We start from the raw sequence: 20783 nt of genomic DNA, 5'->3' as shown, positions 1-20783 counted from the left end.
GATCCGAAAAGGATGCTCTGTTACAGCATCACGATATCATGCACCCGACCGGATGTTTCAACGGTCAGCGAAATCCAAGAAGATACAATGGCTTCACGCCCGAATGCCGATGCCCACGCCCTCAGCTACTCCTCCAGCAGGCTGGATGGCGCAGAGGCGCAGCAGCTGCCGTATGCCCCGCCTGCGTCAAGGAGTCGCAACACCTAAAAGCACACGTGCGTGGCAGGAGGAAATGGAAAAAATGCAAAAAATGCATCGGACCAACACTCTGAAAGAAAGTGCACTGGATGCGTTGCCCCATCAATTCCCGTCCGTCAACAGTCCCGCTCAAGTCTACCAATGTTTGCAAGTACCGCACTCAGGGGCAACACCATAGAAGGCCTTACTCGCAAGCTGCACCCGCGGCGCATGCTTCTCAGCGCCGCAGCACGTGTGTGTGAAGCATAGCGTAAGTCGGTTGCCTTGATGTACCATACACACGCGCAAACACAGGAGCAACTCAATTCTTCTTCAGTACTTGCCAAGCGATCACCTTGCGGTGCGGAGGCAAGTACGTAAAAAAGCCAAGCCAAGCAGATTGCAATCAGCCAGTGAAGTGGTGCATGTACCACGTGCTCCCTGGTGGCCACGTTGAAGCAGCTGACGTCCAGATGCGGAGAGGCATACGGCGGGCCTTGCGCCCGGCAGCGGTAGTTCGTCTCTTTACTCGAACACGTGCGCAGCAACCTCGCACTGCATCCACCCGCAGTGTAAGCTTAGTAGCATTGCAATGCAATCACATGCACACGCATGGGCACGTCCATGAATGCATTTGAATTACGGGAAGCGCGTGTCTGCTGGGCACGCATTGCAGCGTGCAGCCCGCACCCTCACAACACCCGACATCAAAGGTGTTGCTGGTGAGGGCTCAGCGTGGGGGCTCAGGGACTATCCTTGTAGGAGAATCAGACATTTTAGTGCAGTTCTGATCACCAGAGGTGCGGCACAAACGGCCGCACCCCGCGTAAAAGTAGTGGGTGCTTCTCAAACTTTCCAGTATCCTCCCACTATCCTCCATGACGGTGTCTTCATCGCATCAGTCTTCCGAACAACAAGCCAGACCTGCCTCGCCTCTCTACCTTGGCACATACGTGCATAGCTTGAAACAAAGGATGCCATGCAAGTCAATCACATCATTGTGTAGGTCCATCAGTAACGCGTGACCCCGGCAATGGGGGCGCTGCCTGAGCGCGCCTGCGCCTCCTGCTCCTGCATGGAGTAGGTGCGCCATGGCTTGCGGCCGCCGAGCGTGGCCCAGTTACGGCTGGCGGCGGCGCTGGTCTCCGCGCCGCCGGCGGCCGCCACGCGGCCGTCGGCACGCACAAACAGCAGGTTGGAGCGGCGTGTGACCATCCGGTTGCGCACCACCACCGCCACCAGCGCAACCAGGATGACGCCGCCGATGGCTCCCACCACAATGCCAACCACCGCGCCCGTGCCCAGCCCGCCGTTGCTGCCGCCACTGGCCGAGGGCGTGGGTGCCGGCGCGTTGCCGCCGCTGGGGCTGCTGCCGTCGCCGCTGCCACTCGGCGTGGCGGCCTTGCCGGCCTGGTACACGGCGGTACATCCGTTGGAGACCACGGCGGTGCTGCGCACCGCCGCAGCCGACTGGATGAAAGCCGCATTGCTCGTCGTCAGCGCTGCGCACAGCGACCCGGTGCCGGCCGCCGCGGCGGTGGCGGGCAGGCTGGTGGTGATCGACACGCGCGGATAGGTGGCCACGCCGGCCGTGTCGCAGGCGCTGTCGCCAGACACGATCGAATCAAGCTTGGTGCAGCCCGCGCTCAGCGCCTTTGAATAGTCCACAGCCGTAGACACGCCGGCCGTCACCACCACCTTCTCGGTAGCAGGTGCGGCGTTGCCGCCGGTTGCAGCCTGCAGCACGCGGTGCAGGCCGTCGGCAAGGGCGCGCATGAGGCGGCGCAGGATGGGCTGGTCGGAGGCGGGGGCCGCGAAGCGGCAGGAGACGGTGACAGATGAGGCGTTGGCGATGCCGAAGGCCGCGGCCACCTTGGTCTGCATGGCGGCGCGCGAGGCGTCGCCGCAGTCGGGCATGTCCAGGAAGTCGTAGAACTTGATGGGCAGCGTCACAAAGTACCTGCGCGGCAGCGTGTGAGATGGCGATGGCGAGCGAGCGAGGCAGCGGTGATGCACGAGCACAATAGATGTGCGAGCGAGTGATAGATAGGATGAGTACTTGAGAGTGTCAGTTTGTGTGAGTGGGTGAGGGAATGAGCGATGTGGATCGCATGCTGCACCTGCGTGCATGCGGCAGCAAACGCACTGCGTCCCGCCACTGATATAAACACGGCAGCGCGCACGCACGCGCCCACGCACCCGCTCTGCACCACGTTGCTGCTGCCGGAGGTGAGTGCGGCCACCGGCACCGAGGCCAGCACCAGGAAGTCGGTGGTCACCAACACACTGGCCTCGGTGGCGGGCAGCGGCGGCGGCGCCGGCGGTGCCGGCGGCGGCGAGGGCGGTGCCGGCGGCAGCGGGATGTCGGTGCCGTCGATGTGGCGCAGCACCACCGCCGCGGCCATGCCGTCGATGCCCCACACGGCTGGGATGTAGAACTGGATGGTGAGGTTGGAGAGCGGCATGAGCGTGACCTCCTGCACGCGCCCGCTGACCACGGGGCTGCCGACGGTGCTGTTGCAGGCGGCGGGCGCCATGGCGGCGTCAGCAAAGTAGAAGGTTGTGGTGATGGTCATGCCGTAGGGGGCCACAAAGTGGATGAGCTGGTACCGCGCCGGCGTCATCTGCGCGATGTTGTGCTTGGTCACCTGCACGCATGATTGGTGAGAATAGGTAAGCAAGCGTGCGTTGTAGGGCCACCGAAATGAGCAAATGTAATAGAGATCAGGCGGCGGTGTGCCACAGAGCGCATCCCACACAGCTGCCCCAAGTGCGCCACGCCGGCAACCCCACGCTGCTATCCCACACACGGCCGGCACGCACACAGCCGCGGCCCGCACCTGCTCAATGGTGGCTGTGTAGGCCTTGCCCCAGAAGTCGGTGCGGAGGCAGTCGTAGCGCCAGCAGTAGCTCCAAGCCATGTCCTGGAGCAGCAGGTCTGCAGCGGCCGTAGCAGGCGGCAGTGGCAGGCGGCAGTAGCAGGCAGATAGGTGAGGTGACTCGCACAAGGCGGAACATGGACACGACAATTGCGCCGCCGCAGGCACCGGACCGGGTACGGGATCCATCCATGCGCACCCACGTCAACACATGACACACATACACACTGGGCTTCGTTCTGCTTATTGCTTTTTTACACACACACACACACACACACACACACACACACACACACACACACACACACGCACGCATCGCATCCAGGCGACGCGCGCCTACCGTAGTTGGGCCAGGAGGTGCAGCGGTACTCCGGCTGCACGCTGGTGTCGTTCACCACCTCCATCTTGATGGTCGCAAAGGTGCTGTTGCACGTCGTGGCGCTGCCGCCCACGGTCTCCAGAGGCCGCAGCGGGCAGGCGCAGCTGCTGCCGGGCGGCCCGGGGGGCGAGGGCGGCGGCGGCGGGCGCGGCCCGGTCTCCATCACCACTGCGGCGGACAGGTCGTCAAATCCGGGCGGGATGATGTACTCAAATGTGAAGTTACCGACGCCGCCGGGCGGCAGTGTGACCACCGTGCCGTCGTCGCTGGCGTCGTACACGACGTTGGGCAGGGCGGCGTCCTTGGGCTTGCCTACGTGCGTGCGGTGGAGGTTAATTGGGGGGGGGGAGAGAAGGGAGGGGGAAGGGATGGAAGGGAGGGGAAGGGAGGGGGTGTTAAATGCCGGGGAGGCGAGCAGTTCAGCAGCGGCATGTGTCAGCGGCTGAGGAGTCCTTGGCTGCGGTTGGATTGTCGTGTGTGGACACGTCATATGTGTGTGATGGGAAGCAAGGGCGGCTCGCCCCTGCCCGCCTTGCCGCCCGCACGCGCGCCTACCTGTGACGGTCATGCGCACACCCTCCGTACGCTGCATGAACAGCGTGAAGTTGCCCTGCATCTTGGCGATATTCTGCAAAGTAAAGATGGGTGGGCACGGTGGGTGAGGTGGCGTGGGGGCCAGGTAGGTGACGCGGGAAACCAGGGAAACGGGAGCGGGCATGCATAGTCAGCCGCGTACCGCCACGGTACACAGATCTACCCTAGAGTGGATGACCTGCCCGTGCTCCAGCTCTCCAGCCCTCCAGCCCCGCCCACATCCCCAGCAGCATCCTGCGTGCATACACCACCCGCCGCCACTGGCACCCACCCAGCGCTCCAGGTCTTTGCAGGTGGCCTTAAACGGGCGCGTGGAGAAGACGTCCGGCAGACAGGCGTAGCGCCAGCAGTAGCTGTAGGCCATGCGGCCGGTGTAGATGTCAAAGTTGGCGGGGTCGATGCACCTGCACGCCACGGAACAAAGGACAGTAGGCGTGTGTTGCGTTGGCACAGCAGCGAGGGTCTCAGCAGCATGCAGAAGTATGTCCCGGTTGCTCAGCATGAGACTAGGCGACGAGACGGGGCTGGTTGGTGTGTGCGTGTCTCCATGCATGAGCGCCGGTCACGCAGGGCGGAACGCACCCCCGGGACGCCGAGTGACATAGCAGCTGCATGCATTGACGTACAACGTCCCCACGTGCGCCGCGGGGTTGCTGGCCACCGCGACCGGCGTCATACTCGTGTGGGGCACAGGCTGACACGCAGCAAGGCAATCACTTGCAAGCCCGTTTAGCAGGCCCTCGTACTCACTGCATGACGGACATGCCCCGATTATCCCAGTTGTCCTGTGTCTCCAGCAGGATGGGCACCTTGATGCCGGGGCAAGTGCCGTTGAGCGTGCGCTGCCAGCAGGGGCAGGCGGCGGGAGGCAGCGGCGGCGTGGTGGCGACGGCGGTTGTCACCACCACGATCGCGGCCACCACCCTGCGGGCAAGGCGCGGCGCGGCGGCGGGGGCGACATGAGCATGGGTTGATAGATTGGGTAGCGAAGTGCCACGATGCGTGTGGAAATGTTTGCCACACACTGTCGGCCACACACTGTTGGCCACACGTAGCACGCACGTTGGGCTTTACAGTGTCGATGCAGGGGAGATGGTGCACCCATGGCCATGGCGCGGCACAGCACTTGACTGCCAAACGACAAGCAGGAAGGCCTGCAGCCGGCAACACGCACGCACGTACCAGTCGTCGTCGCAGGTGCCAATGTCAGCAATCTTCACATCCACGTCCACGCTCGCCACACCCGGCTCCGGAATGGACAGCAGCCTGTTCGCGGCGCCCCAGCCGTAGGTGCCCACGCCGCCCAGCAGCGCGAGCGTGTTGGTGGCGTTGGCGCACACCGGCGACAGCGTGGTCAGCACCACCGCCGCGCCGGACAGGTGGTTGGCGGGCGCGGTGGCGGGGCCGGCGTCGGCTGTGAGGAAGGCGCGCACGGGGGCGGAGGCGGCGCGCAGGGGCGCCATAATGCTGCACTGCGTGTTCCAACAGAACGCCACCTGCATGCGTTTTTTGTGTTTACGTGTGGGCAGGTGCGTAAGAGTGTGTGAGAGTGTGTGTGCGAGTGCGCTCGTGATTGTTACACGCAAAGCAAGAGCCAGAAGCGGAAGCTTCCTATCCACAAAAGCATTGAGCAGCGGAACAAGAGTACGGTACCAGCATCAGGCCCGCAAGCACCTTGTAGATGTTGGTCGCGTTGTCAAAGCCCAGCGTGGGCACGCAGATCGAGATCCCGGCGAGGGACTCGTCGTAGCGGTCGCCTGCCTTGAACGTGACCTTGACGTAGGGCCTGGGGCTGCTGGGGCAGCTGCCGTCAGCTGCCGGCGGCTGCATGCGCGCACAGTTGCAGTTGGGAACTGAAGGAGGCGCAGGCGGCAGAGGGCTGGGCGGCGGCGGCGAGGGCGGGCGAGGGGGCGCGGGCGAGGGCGGAGGAGGCAGGAGCGGGGGAGAGGACGGCGGTGGGGAGGGCGGAGACGGGGGGTCTGCAGGCCAGCCGGGAGGGAAGGGAGAGGGCGGGCTGGGCGGATCAGGTGGAGAGGGGCTGGGGGGCGGTGGCGAGGGAGAGGGGGGCAGAGGGCTGGGAGGATCCGGCGAAGGCGCGGGGCTGGGCGGATCCGGACTGGGGGAAGGGGGCTCGGGTGAGGGCGGTGGCGGGCTGGGCTCCGGGCTGGGCGGCTCGGGTGAGGGAGGAGGCAGACCTGGCTCGGGACTTGGGGGCTCAGGTGAGGGCGGCGGAGAGGGCGGCAGCGGGCTGGGAGGCGGGCTGGGAGGCTCGGGGCTGGGGGGAACGGGAGGCTGTGGGCTGGGAGGCTCGGGGCTTGGGGGAACAGGAGGCTGCGGGCTGGGAGGCTCGGGGCTTGGCGGCAGCGGGGGCGGCGAGGGGCTTGGCGGGATGGGGAAGTCCGGCGGTGAGGGGGGAAGGGGCGGGGAAGGAGGCGTGGGGCTTGGGGGCAGTGGTGGCGGAGGGCTGGGCGGCACTGGGCTGGGCGCGGGGCTGGGAGGCACGGGGCTGGGTGGCACCGGTGGCGCAGGGCTGGGGGGCGGCGAAGGCGATGGCGGAGCCGGACTTGGGGGCACTGGCGGCATGGGGCTGGGAGGCACGGGGCTGGGCGGCACCGGCGGCATGGGGCTGGGCGGCGGCGAAGGCGATGGCGGCACCGGGCTCGGCGGCCGCGGGGAGGGCGGTAGAGGGGGGCCAGGGCTGGGAGGCTTGGGCGGTGCTGGGCTAGGAGGATTCGGCGATGGACTGGGCGGTAGCGGCGAGGGCGGCGGGGACGGCGACGGGGGCGACGGCGAGGGCGGGGGTGGGCTGGGAGGAACCGGCGAGGGAGGCGGACGGCGCGGCGGCCACGGGGGAGGCGGTGAAGGCGGCAGAGGGCTGGGCGGGGGGCTGGGCGGCGCGGGGTCCTCACTCACGAACATGGTTTTGGTGGTGAAGGTGTCTGTCTGGCCGATCTTCTCTGGCTGGTAGGTGCAGTTGGCGGACGTGACGGAGTTGGAGGCTTTGGTCGACCGAATGGACACCGCCTGCGGGTAACAGTGTGGGTCGGGTGTACGTCGTGTTGTGTCGTGGGCGACTTGAGCGCAGGTCCGTACAAGCCACTAGCGGCGTGCTGCGGCGGTCTGAGCTACTCCGCAACACCCTTCACGCATGGGGCGGCAGGTTGCAAATGCCAGTCTGCACTGCGGTGCCACCCTGCCCGCTCCCTCCTGGCGCTCCCATACGCATGGTGGTGTTGCACTTGACACCAGCACGCCTGAGACTGAGCACGTCCGCTGCACCAGCCTTTCGGTGTTCATCTTACATGTATAAGTATCAAAGGTGCTTCAAGGTGCTCAAAGGTGCTTAAATGTATTAGCATGTGCCCCGCGCACCTTGGCGTCAATATCGATGGCGTAGCAGCCGGCCTGCTGGCCGCTGGGCGCCAGAAAGTTGATGTCCGTGGAGAAGGTGTAACAGGCGTACGTCTCGTCGCCAGTCGCATACTTGCGGGTCTGGGGGCGAATGGGGTGCACACAGCGGGCGGCGGCGGCGTGGGGCGGCGGCCGGTGGGGCGTGTCACTCTGAATGCTCAACTGGGCACACTGGACATAAAAAGCGGCAGCTAGATAGGCGCGGAGAGCGAGCGATCGAGCCAGGGTGTCAGCAACATGCAGCCCCCGTGTGCGCGCAGCAGTTGGCAGTCCCGCAGCGAGCTGCACACGCACCAGCGGCACACGCGTGTACTGAAGGTCCCCTGTGGTGGGGTTGGTGGGGTCTGGGTAGCTCAGCAGCACCACGTTGTTGTTGTCCTGCATGTTGACGTCGCCTGCGCTCGACCTGCGTGAAACGATGAGGACATGTGCGCGTGTGAGCATACATGCGTGTGCGACACTCCCTTTGTCCCAACTGCCGGTGCAAAGGTGGCCGCCTCGCACGACTGTGCAGACACCAAGGTGCCATTCAGGCCCAGCGCATGCAACGTGCCATGGAGTGTTCATAGAAGCCAGGGACCAAGCCTCCAGCCCCCGCCCCCTGCGCCCCGCCTCAACACAGCTGCCATCAGCATTCACGCACCAAATGAAGTAGGGACAGTCCATTTGCACGGTGACATGCAGTGTGCCGTCGGGTGTGCGGAACAGCGTGGCGGAGCCCACGATCAGTGTGGGGTCAACGCTGGAGTAGACGATAAGAGTCTTGAAAGCCACAAAGTTCTTGTCGTTCATGCACACCTGGCAAAGGCAACAGACGGATTCGCACATGTACACATGGGCAGGGTTGCGCATGAGTGGGTGTTGACGAGCGAGCTGAGCATGCAGGATGCAGGCGCGATGTGCGGCATTGCTTGGCTTCATCCACACAGGGTGTTGTCCATTGCTGCCCACCACCCACCACCCACCACCCAGCGGCATGGAGGCATGCTGCATTTCGGTGACGCAAACGCACCTCGTTGTTGGGAACGGCACCTCCCAGGTACTCGGGCAGTTTACAGATGGTCCCGTCGTTGGCAAAGTTGTCGATCGTTACGCACTTGCCTGCGTTCACACGGAAGCCACGCCTGGTCTGCGCACTGTATAACCCTTTGACACCGGCACAGCTGTAGCAGCTGTGTACCCACCCAACCCAACACCTGACAGGCCGGCACCCATCCAATGACCCAAGGCCCCCTCACCGCCGCAGTTGGCGCAGCTTGGGCTGCCGGACCGCACGCAATAGTCAATGGCGTCGCTGTTCTTCGGTGGCGCGGGCGGCGGCGAGGGCTGGGCGGAGGGCGGCGGGAGGTCTTGGAACTTGCAGGTGGAGGAGCAGCCGTCGCCGTTCAGCACGTTGCGGTCACTGCGGCAATTGCACAAGTACAGCAGGGTCAATATCTGCAAGCCGTCGGGGTCATAATACGGGCGAGAGCCAGGACGGTGGTGGCGGATGGGCTTTCTAGAGATTTTATGTGTGGCAGTGCAGTGGCTGACAAGCCATGCGTGACGAGCAAGCGCCACTCACTCGCACTCCTCGTCTGGGTCCACGACGCCGTCTCCGCAGCGCCAGCAGTCGGGGTCGTTCTTGTCGATGAGGCCATCCAAGTCATCGTCAATCCCATTCCTGTTGATCGGGTTTATGCATTGGCGGTGATGCCATGCTGTGAACTACAAACACACGCACCGCGGCGCACAGACCCGCAAACTCTGAATGCGCCTTCCATCTGCCATGAAGCAAGCACGCAAGATCCAGCAGCACGGCACCCACTCGCAGTTCTCGGCGGTCAGGATGGTGTTGCGGTTGCACAGCACGGAGGCGCGGCACTTCTGAAGCGCGCCGTAGGCCACCGGGCACATGCGGGCCTGGTAGGCAAGCACACGCAGTCCGTTCCAGTCGATAGGGTCCGTCCTGCACACACAATTGAAGAGCGAATGACGCAAGTTGAGGGTTGGTAGGCATATGCGTAAAGAAGTCGGTCGCGAGGTGGGGCGGGGGGCAGAGACGCAGAGTGCGAACACAGGTGGTGGGCGGGGAGCCGGGAGCATGGGGAACCTGAAGCAGGGGTGAACTGCGCAGCTTAACTAACGCAACTCACCAGTAGCCGTGCCAGAAGGAATGGTCCGAGTTGCTGCGAAAGCATCAAGGCCGAGCGCAAACCAGTCGTCAGGCTGCGACAGTTGCCATTTGCCGGACATGTGCGAGCCATCACAGACCAAGCCATAATAACAGTGCTTGGCCCAATAATCCATACTCACTCTCCGTTGGTTTCGGGGCTGATCTCAAGCATGTCCGGGGTAACCTCCACGTCAAAGAAATCCAGCGCAGTGAAGTTGAGAGGCACCGGTAGGAAGCCTGGAAAAAGTACATTTTCCAATTTTAATTAGGTATGCAAGGCTCGTCGCAAGACACGGCAACACGGCGACACCCCTCTCCTCCGCTCCATGCCGTCCCTGCGTCCTGCGTGCACCCGCGTACCGTAGGCGAGCGAGTTGTCGTAGATGCCGAAGCCCGCCTGCGCCAGCACGACAAGAGAGCCCATGCGCACGTTGACGAAGTTTTTTATGGTGTCCTTGATGCTGATGAGCGCGTCGTTCAGGTCCACATCCACGCCGCCCGCCGTGTTGTAGACTGCAGGCGCATGATGGCGATGGCGCAGGGGGCGCATTCAGCACAATCTCGAGGGGCCAGAACGTGAACTCCGGGCGCGAGGCGCAGGCATCAGAGCCCGCAGGTAGGCCAGGAACGCGACAGGTACGTACGTATGGCGTGGTGTGCGTGCTGCATTTGCGCCGACAGCCCGCTGCCGCACATGTGCAGGAGCACACACAGTGCCCGCCAGCCTTCCCGTAACCCTTCCGCGGCGCTCCGCTCCCCCTCCCTGTGACCCTGCACCCACGCGCCGCCGGCTGCTGCTGCTGACTCACTGTTTGAGGGCACGTACAGCACCTTGTAGCTGGTCAGGTTGGCGGCCAGGAGCTGGGCGGGCGTGCGGACCACGTCGATCAGCTCGATGGGGTACTGCGCGGCAGTCACCCACGACTCCAGCGACGACCTGCGTGCACGTGCGTATTGTGAGCGTGTGTTATAAGAGCATAAGGAAATCAATGCGCAAAGACAGTGTATGCGATGCAGCAAAGCGACGGTTCAGGGATGTTACCTGCGCGTGTTTTCGTGTGCGTATGTGTGTGTGGGGGGGGAGGGGGTGGCAGCAAGCGCAGCAGGGCAGGAGCCCAGGGCACGCCAGCCTCTAGCTGTTCATGGCCGCGCGCATGCACTGCGCCCTGCGAGCCGCCACTTCTTTGCTCGCTTGACCGCTCTTTTCCTCACTTACTTGGCGGGTGTGCCGTAGGAGAAGTCGCCGACCGCCAGAATGCCACGGGCGTCTGCCGGCGCCAGCTCCACCGCCAGAGTGAACACGTTGGCGTACAGCCGGCCGCAGCCCAGGCCCTCACAGTGGCCCTGCGGGTACGCACGTGCGAGTGCGTTGGGGGTTGTTTACAGGCGTTAGTGCGTTTGGGGGACTGAACGAACAAGCGATGTGGGTTGGCAGCGAGAGGTGATGTTGGGATGTGGGTACTAGTAACGTATGGTGCGCGCGGGTGGCAAATGGCATTGCGGTGCGGCATGATTGAGAACTTACGTTATCATCGGCGTCATCCGTAGAGAAAAACACAAAGCCTGTTAGGGAAGGAGCATTGGGGAAAGAGGGTATGCGGGGCACGTTAAGTTGGATGGGGCCTCGGCACCCCGTGCGTGAGAGGTAGGGTATGTACGCCCCTGCGGCCCCGCTGGTGTGGTGCATGCATGCGTACCTCCCTTGCCGTCCCCGCTGCGGGCATTGGCAGACGGGCGCGGAGGGCCTGGAGGGGGGCGCGGCGGAGACGGGCTTGGCGGCGGCGAGCTGCGAGGGCATGAACGCGAGGTAGGGCGTTAGCGAGGAAAGTAGGTCACAAGCCGTTGGGAGGGACGTGTTGGCCATCTCACGTGCACTTGAACGGAGTTGTGCCTTCCTCCGTTATTGCTGCCTTTCGACTTACGGAGGTGATGGGGGCCGCGGGGGCCGCGGAGGAGCAGGGGGCGGGGGAGGAGCAGGCGGCACTGGGGGCTTTGGGGAGGGCGGCACCGGCGGGGTTGGCGGCGTGGGAGGCTTGGGCGAAGGCGGGCTGGGGCTCGGAGGGCGAGGGCTCGGTGGTGACCTGCCGGGTGCATCACAGTTGGCAGTCGTGCAATGCAGATGTCATACTAAGCCATGAGGGGCATAATAGGGCACGCGCAAATGTGTCCGCGACACTCACGGTGGCTTAGGGCTCGGAGGTCGGGGTGATGGAGGACTGGGGCTGGGCGGGCGGGGTGAGGGTGGGTTGGGCGGCGGACGGGGCGGGCTGGGAGGGGGCCTCTGCAATGCCGGGGTAGGGAGAGGCCGCGGAATAGGTTAGTCAACGCGGTGGGGGGCGGCACAGGCGAGCTGGCGGGCATACCTAATAAATTTGTCTGCTTTGCGGTCACGTTGGCACACCCGGTCAGTCGGTCACCCACGACAGGTATGCAAAGCTTACCGGAGGCAAGGGCGGACTTGGGGGCGGCGACTGAAGCAACATGAGCAGTGTACCGGCGCGGCGGGGGCAGGTAGGTATGGGCGGGTTAGCATTTAGCAACCGAGATGACTGGGCAGGCGGTTACTGTTCAGGAGCTAGCGCGACGGCTAGCTGGTGCGATGAAGGCAGCGAGTGGTTGCGAGATTGGTTGCTGCTGTCCGCACAGGGGATGTGCAGCTGTGCATGCCTGCATATGCCTGCGCGTCTTACCGGTGGGAGCGGCAGGCCTGGAGGCCTTGGCGGTGAAGGGGGATTGGGGCTTGGTGGAGGTGGCGAAGGCGGCTTGGGCGAGGGTGGAGGGGGCGAAGGAGGCTTAGGCGACCTGTTGGGACGAGGGTGGTACGTAGGTAGAAAGGAGCGATCCGCGTGAACTGGCAATGCGAACCAGCCGGATGCTTGGGCCATGGGAGACTGCACATTGTCTGCAGATGGCAGCAGCAGCAGCAGCAGGAGTCCTGTATCTCACGGCGGCTCAGGCGAGGGCGGAAGCGGGGGTCGAGGGGACGGCGGGGATGGAGAGGGCGGAAGCGGGGGTCGAGGGGACGGCGGGGATGGGGACGGCCTGCGACACCGGGGGACGAAAACGTAGGGAGTATCCAGTGGAGAACTTGCAAATGTGAGGTAATAAGGCAGAAGGAAGGAAGGCGGTGGGGGCAGTGAGCAAGCAGCTGTGGGCAGGCAGGTACTCAAGGCGGACCATGGACCCAGTGGTTGCCATGGTTTACAGTGTGCAAGTGTGCTGGCTTACGGAGGTGGTGGTGATGGCGGCTTTGGAGATGGGGGCTGAGGTGAAGGGGGGGGCGGAGAGGGCGGGACGGGGCTTGGTGGCGCCGGCGGGGGCGACGGCGGACTTGGCGGTGTTGGCGCGGGTGACGGCGGCTTGAACACGAAGCTCGAGTCCTGTGCCAGCCCTGAGGAGGAGTGCAAGGCACACAATAAGCACCGTGTTTAGGAAACGGCAACCACAGGAGCCAAGAGCCACAGGAGCCAAATGTGCAGTTAGATGATGCATCGGTCGCCACATGGCGGGGGGGGGGGGGAGTGTGACGGAGTGTGCTTCAACCGACACGCGCTGGACCCTCCCGACGGACGCACAACCCCTGAGCGCCCGTCCAAACGACGAAGTCGGCGTTCAGCACAACTGCCAAGTATTGCTAGCTCGCCGGTCCCATTCGTGCTTGTCGCTGACGAAGGCGCATGCTGCGCAGGCTTACCACGGCCAACGCGATGGCTCATCATCGCGCTGTCTGCATGGTTGTCCCGCCGCTCATCGTCCGGCGCCGCGAGCACGCCATTGGTCACCCATACCGTCGTCGCAACAAACAACACTACCACCGCGCATGCGGGAATGCGCGTGCACCGGGCGCGCCACGCCATCGGCAACGCGCGGAGGAGTGACTCCGCCCTCAGCCGACGACAGCAGGCCGAGTGGTAGGCTAGGGCTTTGTATAAGCTAGTGTGTGAGTTATTGAAATTTACCTCTCAAGCCAGGAAGGAGGCATCAGGTGCCTGAGCCACGACCGAGCAGGGCGGCTAGTTATGTGTAATCAGGAGCAACTCCCTTCAGCTGGATGCCTAGTATTAATTGTTGCACATCAGCAGAACATGAGTGCAGCGCTCATCTAAGGTCGTCCATCCACCAGCGGCCGAGCATACAGCATGGGGCGTCGTGACAAGAGCGCTTGCACCAGAGCCTGCGTCTACCAATATATTCATGGCATCATATCAAACCGTACCAGCTAAATAACCTGACCAAGGGCACCGCACAAGGGTTTACAAACAAAAACCGAACACTCGTTGCGATGAGATGAGAACGAAAAAGGATATTAGCAGGGTTCATGCAGGTCGGTTCTTGCCGACCGGTTACTGTGGGTGCGACGTCACACGAACGAGCATCAGAGTAGCAGCGCCTACTCCTGCTTCCCAGGTTTCTGAGCACGCTTGTAAGTGTATCGCATCAGTGAATATGCGCAAGAAAATTTGTCGGTGCTCATGCGCGTTGGAGGGTTTGCACGTCACGTGCAGCGTACACAGTTTCCGCTCGGGCGAGTCCCGGGACGACAGCCCTAGCCTTGCGCACTTCCCGCGGCCCCCGCCCGCGGGCTTAAAGGGCGGGAGGCATGCGTGCGTCTACTAGCCAAGCATGCCGTCCTGATTGATCTCTCGTGCGACATGCTCACACGCGCGTAAGCAGCCTTGCCGAAGACCACGGCCTCGAGACATTAATTGTCTCGTACATCTGGTCACACTCATTCACTATGTGTATATCTCCTCGTTTCTTAGGGGCATCGAGACCCTCCCCGATATTCAATAACTCAGGGGGGAGTTGCATCTGTGGCGTACTCCTCTCCGTGCGGGAGGGGTCGTCGACACTGTGTGCCGTAGACGCCGCGGGCCTGATGGCATCTACAAGATAGATACGCTCAAGGCCAGGGGAGCCACTGCTCAAGGCTGGGGCTGAGAAGCACGAGCCCGCAGACACGGAAGGAATCGGCGGTGGCGGCGGGGCAGGCGACAGCGGCGAAGATGGCGAGTGGCAGAGTGCAGGCTCGGGCTTGGTAGGTGCGCGGGTTCAGGGTTTTCGCAGTCCGCTGGCGCTTACGAGATTGCCGGCCGCAATTGTACGCCAAAGGGACAAGACTCACTTGAGTAGATAGTAAACGTTGCAGCATTCTGTAGCGAGTTCAGCGAGCCCCCCCTGCTCTGGTTTGCTACAGCACAGCGCTGCGCCTGTGACTCTGAACCTGAACCACCCTGGCACCACTGCTGCCACCGCCGCCACCACTGCTGGGAATCGACTGGGGCCGGGGCGGCTAAACCCTGCCCCTGGCCGCTAAGCAACACTCGACTGGCGTACGGCAATACCGTAATGTACAACTTGGGGCCCCACGCGGGACTTCAGGGAAGGCCCGGGAGCGCGCCGCAATGACGCACAGTTCGTTGTTGCTGGCCAGACAGCCGGCAGTAGTGTCAATCCTCGCCATCTGCATTGCTGCCTTGCCACGCATTTCTCCGCAAGTCCCCGTCTGCACCCTCACTTCTACTGCTGTACATACTACTGCGAAGCCTATTGCACTTAGCCCGAGCCCGCCAAGTGCTGCCCTGACAACTCTGGGCCAGTCCCTGCACGCGCAACACCCGCACACACACTTCCTGCTCACCCGCCGCTTGCCCACCCGCCCCTCGCTCCCTCCCTCCCTCACGGCGCTGGCACCAGGTCCGCGGGCTGCTGCTGCGTGACGGGCGTGAGGGTGTCGCCAAGGCTCAGCAGCCCCGGCGTGCGGGACACCACATTCCAGCTGCGTCCAGCGGCGGCAGTCATGCAGAAGGGCACAGGCGTAAGGCAGAGCGGTGCAAGTGGGACCCGACGGGCCGCGACGAGAGGATTGGTGGTCGCAAGACAGACACAACGAAGACAGGAAGGAGATCAGCAGGCCGGTGGTAATGCGGCCGTGCGGGCATGCAGTTAAGGCGACTTCGAGCCGACTTGGCCCTACACACTGCCATTGCCATGGCACCCCCCTGGCTGCTAGTAAATCCGCCCGCCAGCCCGGTATGACACCGTGCCGCGGGGCTAGCAAGCAACGCTCCCACACGCACCCGAAGAACACTGCGTGCGTCCACGGCTTCTGTTTGGCGTTCCATCCCAGCACCTTGCCCGTCCTGCAACCAGGCGGCAGAGCAGAGCAGGGCAGGGCAGGGCAGGGGGCGGTGAGGGCACGGCAGGTCAGGGCAAGCGGTGCGGGGCGGCGGCAGCAGTGCTCCTCACGTCATGTACCGTAGCAAAAGGCTGGGGGGTTGTAAATAGCAGCCCAAAAGTAAACCGAACCCTGGGGGGTTGATTGCCCGAGCGAATGGGACAACTGACGCCGCACGTCCACTTCAATTACCTTTTCCACAGCCAAAAACAGCGCACACACGCCCTTGCATGCTCCATTTTCCTTGAAAGGCTTGAACAGCAAACACGCACACACGCGCACCCGCACCTGAACTCTCCCAGTGTGTCCAGCGGCTCATCGCCCGCCTCCCCCGTGGCCTGGTTGATGGTGGTCACCTTGCAGCTGTGGAGTGTGGGGGAACCGGGGCGCACACATGTGTTGTCATCATCGTCCGCACCATCACATGGTGGCACCGCGTGCTGCGGCGTGTGTGCACTACAGCTGTGTGGTTTGCACATATGCTGCTGGCGGTGGCCCATCGCTGTAAGTCGGAGGGCAGCAGCCGCACGCCGGCACGCGCAGCCGCAGTCTGGACGCTGACGTCTCACGGCCCCACCGGGAGCAGGGCTTGACGAAGGTGAGGCGCAGGGTGCGGCCGTCGGCGCCGCAGGCCACATCGATGTCGCGCCAGGTGTCCTCAGCCCAGGGCGAGGCGCCGGCCACCTGCGCGGAGTGCGGGGCAAAGGGGCAAGTGTGTGTCTGTGAAGTTGCGTGTCAGGTTGCCGCTTGCCGCGCATTCCCACCCGGCTATGAAGTCTACTGGATGTCCCAGGATTCAGAACCGAACCATGAAATTTATCCACCTAAATTTGCGCACCCGCGCCGTCTGTCGCGCATGCCCGCAACTCCGCAGCCACAATCCTCTCATGCCTCTTGTTGCTTACAGGGAGTGGTGAAAACAACAACAACCTCAATCCCCACTCAAATACTCAAATCTCGGGGATCCCACCTCAATGTTGGGCCGGAAGCGGTTCATGGGCAGCGGCTCCGCCAGCTTGGTGTTCAGATCCGCCAGCGCCGCCTGCCGAGTGGGGGAGAGAGGCAAGGGCACGTGAGCCTGTAACTACCATCATACCAACACGCCGTTTGCCAGAGAGGTCATGGACTACCGCCCCGTACCGAACCCCCAGAGCGGCCCCACCAGATCGATACCAGCTGCAGCACCCCAAGCACCCAACCACTTACGCTACTGCGCCAACACACCTGTGTCACTATCAGCATGGGGTAGCCGTCGCTGAAGCGCGTCTCGTACTTGACCGCGAACTCCGGCTCCGTGTTGCGCACGACCGGCAACCCGCCGCCGCTGCTACTGCCACCGGCTGCACTGCCGCTGCTACTGCCGCTGCCGACGTAGCGCACCAGGCGACAGGGCAGTCCCAGGTAGGTGGTGAACCATGCGGCGGCGTCGGGGCCCTCGTCTGTGGCGGTGCCGGTCCACTCCCATACCGTCACCTTCCTGCTTGCGAGGCAGAGGGCAGGCCGGGCAGGGAGCATGCGCGTGGCTACCCGTGCTGTGTAATGGCCGTCATTTACGGTAGTCAGGCTCCACAGGTGAAGACTAAACACGCTATGTGCTTGGAAGCGTCAATGGCTGAAGCACAGCGCCACCAGCACTCTTAGCAAGGTTCTGGTAATCCACAGCGGCTGGCCAAAGCACGCCCGCTGCCCTCTGCTCCCTTCATCGTCACTCACTTGGCCTCGCTGTCGGGGCGGCGCGCCAGCGGCACCTTGAGCGGCGCCGTCATTCCGGGCGCGGTCACCGTCAGCGCGGCGTCCGGCGGCAGGCCGGCGGCGCCCCACTGCGCCGCCGCCAGCGCCTCCACGGGCAGCGACACCTGCACCTGCAGCCGTGGGTAGTGAGCAGGGGGGGACCAAGGAGAGGGGAGAGGGGCACAGCCGGTGGGTCAGCGCATGGGTCCGAGGGGTGAAGACGTGGGGTGGGTTTGGAGGTTGAATAGGAAGCGGCGGTGCTGAGATTGGGGTAGCGGCAGCGTCACCGGTGCCGAACGTGTGTGGTGGCGTAGGCCCAAGCACACGTAATGGCTGCGGTGACCAACCACAATGGCACTCACCAGTGCCAGCAGCCCCTTCTCTCGCTGCGAGATGAACTTGCCCGTGTCCTCACGCACCACCTGCAAGAGCAGTGGTTTGTGTGATGTCGGGGCGGAGAGAACAGACGCCGCGGGGACAGCGCAAGCCCAGGAGGTGTGCAGGGCCACACGTATGGACGACTGCCTGCGAGTGGTGCTGGGTGTGGGATCACCCTTGTGGTCTGCTTCCCTCTCCGCCGCCCCATTTTCCATTGCGCCCCAGTCCTCATGCCCTAAACTCATTGCCCCCATTCGTACACGTACCATCCATTCGCGGTCGTATGCCAGGCCTGCAGGTGGGCACAGGCCGGTCAGGTGGGTCAGAAAGCGGCGGTACCCGAGTGGCCGCGGCAGCGGTTGATGAGCAACCAACGTCCGGCGCAGCTACCCGCCCAATGCGGTGAGGCCGGCCTATGCTTGCATTCCTTGTTAGCCAATGCACCGTCCAGGCTGGCCGGTAAGGCTGCCGAGGCAAGGCGAGCCTGGTACCTGGCGCGGGCGTTTGCCCGCCCTCCGAGACCCTGGCCCGAACGTTGCGCCCCCCGAGCAGCCCCCGGCCCCGACCAACCTGATTCCGTGAGCATAGCGCTCTGGAGGGACACACCGCGACATGACTTGATGGGATAAATGTTAAGACCGCCGATTGTGAGCATGTTGGTAGCTTTCAGCTAGTTCTGGCGGGCTAGGCTGTACCAGATATGGTGTAATCGCGCAGCAAGTGTTTGTGTACCCAGGATTAGAGGGCGGGATAGTGAGCCCGCGCCTCATGCAACAGTCGTCGCCACGACCTGACTTGCACGTTGAGCCGCATCGCATTGCATTTATATCTTGCGAGCTATATTTGTTAAAATCACAATCGCATTCTGCAGAAAGCGTATTCTTAAAATGAAGTAGCTGTCCCTCTGGGGCCCCAAGTCGTTTAGAAGCACAATTGCAGACGCATCAAAATGATAGGCTCTTCAGGATGGCTGAACGACCAGCGCAGTGAGTCGCTTGAATTTGACGAGGAGTGCTCCTGCCGCTTCTTCTCCCTTGTTTGATCAATGGTCGCATCCACTTGCAGAGATCGGGCTGGGCCTGACGGCGTTTGGCATCCTGTTCACCATACTCGGCATGATTCTGCTCTTCGACCGCGGGCTTATCGCCATGGGCAACGTAAGTGCATATCGTGTGCTATACTGTACAGTATGCGTGGTCTTGGCAGTAGGCAGCTCACTAAACGCTACCTGTGGGCCGACCTGCCCGCAGCTGTTGTTCCTCGCCGGGTTGACGACGACCATTGGCTTCCACTCCACCGTTAGCTTCTTTATGAAAAAGAAAAACCGCAAGGTGCGTGGGGGCGCAGCGGAAGGTAGCGGGAGCTGCCGGGCGACACGGCGACAGCAGGGGGGTCACACGCCACTGCCACACTCGGATATGGGGCTCGAAAGCCGCTGCAGTATATGGCATCTTTGGTCAGCACGCCCCAGTCATTGAGAACAGCCGCCCTTTCTTGCACGTTACAGGGCTCGGCGTTCTACCTGGGCGGCTGCGCAGTAGTAGTGTACGGCTGGACCGTCATAGGGCTGATCCTCGAAGCATACGGCTTCTGGTTGCTGTTCTGCGAGTTTTTCCCAACGGTGCTGCAGTTCCTGCGGAAGGTGCCGGTGCTTAGCAAAATCCTCGACCTGCCGCTGCTTAAGCTGGTGAGCAGCGCCCTGGGGAGCTGGTGGGGTGGGGGGGCCTGGAGGGAGCTAGCAGCTCGGGTGAACCTCATGCGGGGTGGCAGGGTGGGCGGGTGCGTGGGTGGGCAGGCGGGCGGGCGGGTGGGCGTTGGGTAGGCGGAGGGGGGTGGTAAGTACCAGCTCAAACTAATTCAATCCAAGGTAAAAGGAGCGGAGCACAGGTAGAGGCGTTAGTTGCAAGTGATAATACTTATGGGATGGGGGCCGAGGCGTCGTGGAGTAGCAGGGCGAGCGGCGCCCGGGGGCAGGCATCCGAACATACGGTAGATGCAGGCATACGGGGCTGCAATGGATGTATTCGAGGGGTCAAGATGGCATGCAGAGGGGAACTCATGTGTTCTGGACGTGATGCCTACACCACGGCCGGCAGCTCGTGGACCAGGCCTGAGGCCAAAGACTGGGCCCTTTTTAGTTGCCTTGCTTGACACAATCCCATATTACCATTGTTGCGCAGTTCTTTAACCGGATACAGCAGCTCGGGGGGCTGCCGCAAACGCAATACCAAGCTGGAGCGGCAACACCGTACAAGCGGTAGCGCTTGTCAGGCAACTGCCGGACCACTGCAGCAGCGGCAGAGCGATTTTAGAGTGGCGCGCGGTGCGATGTTGGGAGGTTGCACGCCGTGCTTGGAGGCTCTGGAGCCTGCTCGGGAGTGCTTGAGGGGCAGAGAGCGCTGTGTTGTGTCACAGAACTAGTGGGCATGTGGAACTAATGAATACTGATGGGTGGGAGCGCGTTGGGCCCTTGTTGGCAGCAATGAGAGCACCTACAGCAGCGCATCACATGCAGCTGGGTGCATTTGACTTCGGGCCATACGCCTGACTAGCAACGGGCGCAACATGCCCCTGTGAGGCCCACAGACTGGGTCGCCGCTGGGCATTTGGGGCGCATACATGGGGACCAGGAGGTTTGTGTTGTTTGGCTTGCAGCAGAGGCCCGGCTTTTCCCTACACCGCATGCAGGTGTGGGCACTTTTTGTTTGTTATGCGGGGCCTGTAGATGGTGAAGCAAGTGAGGCGGAGGGAGCGTCCCGGATAAGCCGGATGGCTGCAAGTGTAGGAGGGAGGTTACCGTACCGTATCACGGAAGGCTGTAACAGGGCTGGACCGCCGCTGCGCCGAAGCTGTTGTGTACGGTACACGATTGCATCCATCCCAAGTCAGTACGCACTAGGC

The 20783-nt window shown here is 63.1% G+C and overlaps 3 protein-coding genes across 3 annotated transcripts; 1 reads left to right on the top strand and 2 right to left on the bottom strand.

Moving 5' to 3' along the window:
* Positions 1 to 8: 8 nt before the first annotated feature.
* CHLRE_09g389050v5 (uncharacterized protein) lies at positions 9 to 14025 on the bottom strand. Its single transcript, XM_043065496.1, has 30 exons — positions 13290 to 14025; positions 12824 to 12986; positions 12542 to 12637; positions 12286 to 12397; positions 12037 to 12066; positions 11776 to 11876; positions 11518 to 11676; positions 11293 to 11381; positions 11121 to 11158; positions 10812 to 10939; positions 10405 to 10532; positions 9956 to 10108; positions 9736 to 9832; positions 9576 to 9608; positions 9248 to 9388; positions 9005 to 9103; positions 8679 to 8842; positions 8453 to 8541; positions 8084 to 8238; positions 7735 to 7846; positions 7402 to 7521; positions 5704 to 7053; positions 5212 to 5525; positions 4780 to 4953; positions 4301 to 4433; positions 3991 to 4063; positions 3397 to 3747; positions 3018 to 3115; positions 2377 to 2825; positions 9 to 2137 (listed from the first exon to the last, which is right to left on the bottom strand). Exons 1-30 carry the CDS (start codon positions 13450 to 13452, stop codon positions 1189 to 1191), a joined length of 6261 nt encoding a protein of 2086 aa, XP_042921027.1. The 5' UTR covers positions 13453 to 14025; the 3' UTR covers positions 9 to 1188.
* Positions 14026 to 14723: 698 nt separating this feature from the next.
* On the bottom strand, positions 14724 to 18615 carry CHLRE_09g389089v5 (uncharacterized protein). Its single transcript, XM_043065498.1, has 10 exons — positions 18453 to 18615; positions 18149 to 18174; positions 17867 to 17926; positions 17487 to 17635; positions 16998 to 17250; positions 16744 to 16815; positions 16351 to 16457; positions 16062 to 16136; positions 15676 to 15738; positions 14724 to 15374 (listed from the first exon to the last, which is right to left on the bottom strand). The coding sequence occupies exons 1-10, from the start codon at positions 18535 to 18537 to the stop codon at positions 15275 to 15277; spliced, it is 990 nt and encodes a 329-aa protein (XP_042921026.1). The 5' UTR covers positions 18538 to 18615; the 3' UTR covers positions 14724 to 15274.
* A 120-nt stretch (positions 18616 to 18735) lies between these two features.
* CHLRE_09g389100v5 (uncharacterized protein) lies at positions 18736 to 20716 on the top strand. The gene is made up of 5 exons (XM_001694385.2): positions 18736 to 18868; positions 18948 to 19039; positions 19133 to 19213; positions 19390 to 19569; positions 20063 to 20716. Exons 1-5 carry the CDS (start codon positions 18832 to 18834, stop codon positions 20141 to 20143), a joined length of 471 nt encoding a protein of 156 aa, XP_001694437.1. The 5' UTR covers positions 18736 to 18831; the 3' UTR covers positions 20144 to 20716.
* The last annotated feature ends 67 nt before the right edge of the window (positions 20717 to 20783 follow it).

The sequence above is a fragment of the Chlamydomonas reinhardtii genome, chromosome 9, assembly GCF_000002595.2.
Source record: "Chlamydomonas reinhardtii strain CC-503 cw92 mt+ chromosome 9, whole genome shotgun sequence".
Lineage (NCBI taxonomy): Eukaryota > Viridiplantae > Chlorophyta > Chlorophyceae > Chlamydomonadales > Chlamydomonadaceae > Chlamydomonas > Chlamydomonas reinhardtii.
Note: the sequence above shows the minus strand (reverse complement) of the source record. Positions and strands in the feature narration are given on the sequence as shown.

Coding starts and splice junctions, on each gene's coding strand:
- CHLRE_09g389050v5 (XM_043065496.1), bottom strand. CDS start 13,452: ATGGCGTGGCGCGCCCGGTGCACGCGCATTCCCGCATGCGCGGTGGTA. Junction 8,843..9,004: donor GACCCAGACGAGGAGTGCGA/GTGAGTGGCGCT, acceptor CAATTGCCGCAG/TGACCGCAACGTGCTGAACG. Junction 8,542..8,678: donor AAGCTGCGCCAACTGCGGCG/GTGAGGGGGCCT, acceptor GTGTGAACGCAG/GCAAGTGCGTAACGATCGAC.
- CHLRE_09g389089v5 (XM_043065498.1), bottom strand. CDS start 18,537: ATGCTCACAATCGGCGGTCTTAACATTTATCCCATCAAGTCATGTCGC. Junction 17,636..17,866: donor AGAAGGGGCTGCTGGCACTG/GTGAGTGCCATT, acceptor CCACGGCTGCAG/GTGCAGGTGTCGCTGCCCGT. Junction 16,137..16,350: donor TTCGTCAAGCCCTGCTCCCG/GTGGGGCCGTGA, acceptor CACACTCCACAG/CTGCAAGGTGACCACCATCA.
- CHLRE_09g389100v5 (XM_001694385.2), top strand. CDS start 18,832: ATGATAGGCTCTTCAGGATGGCTGAACGACCAGCGCA. Junction 18,869..18,947: donor ATGGCTGAACGACCAGCGCA/GTGAGTCGCTTG, acceptor ATCCACTTGCAG/AGATCGGGCTGGGCCTGACG. Junction 19,570..20,062: donor ACCTGCCGCTGCTTAAGCTG/GTGAGCAGCGCC, acceptor ATTGTTGCGCAG/TTCTTTAACCGGATACAGCA.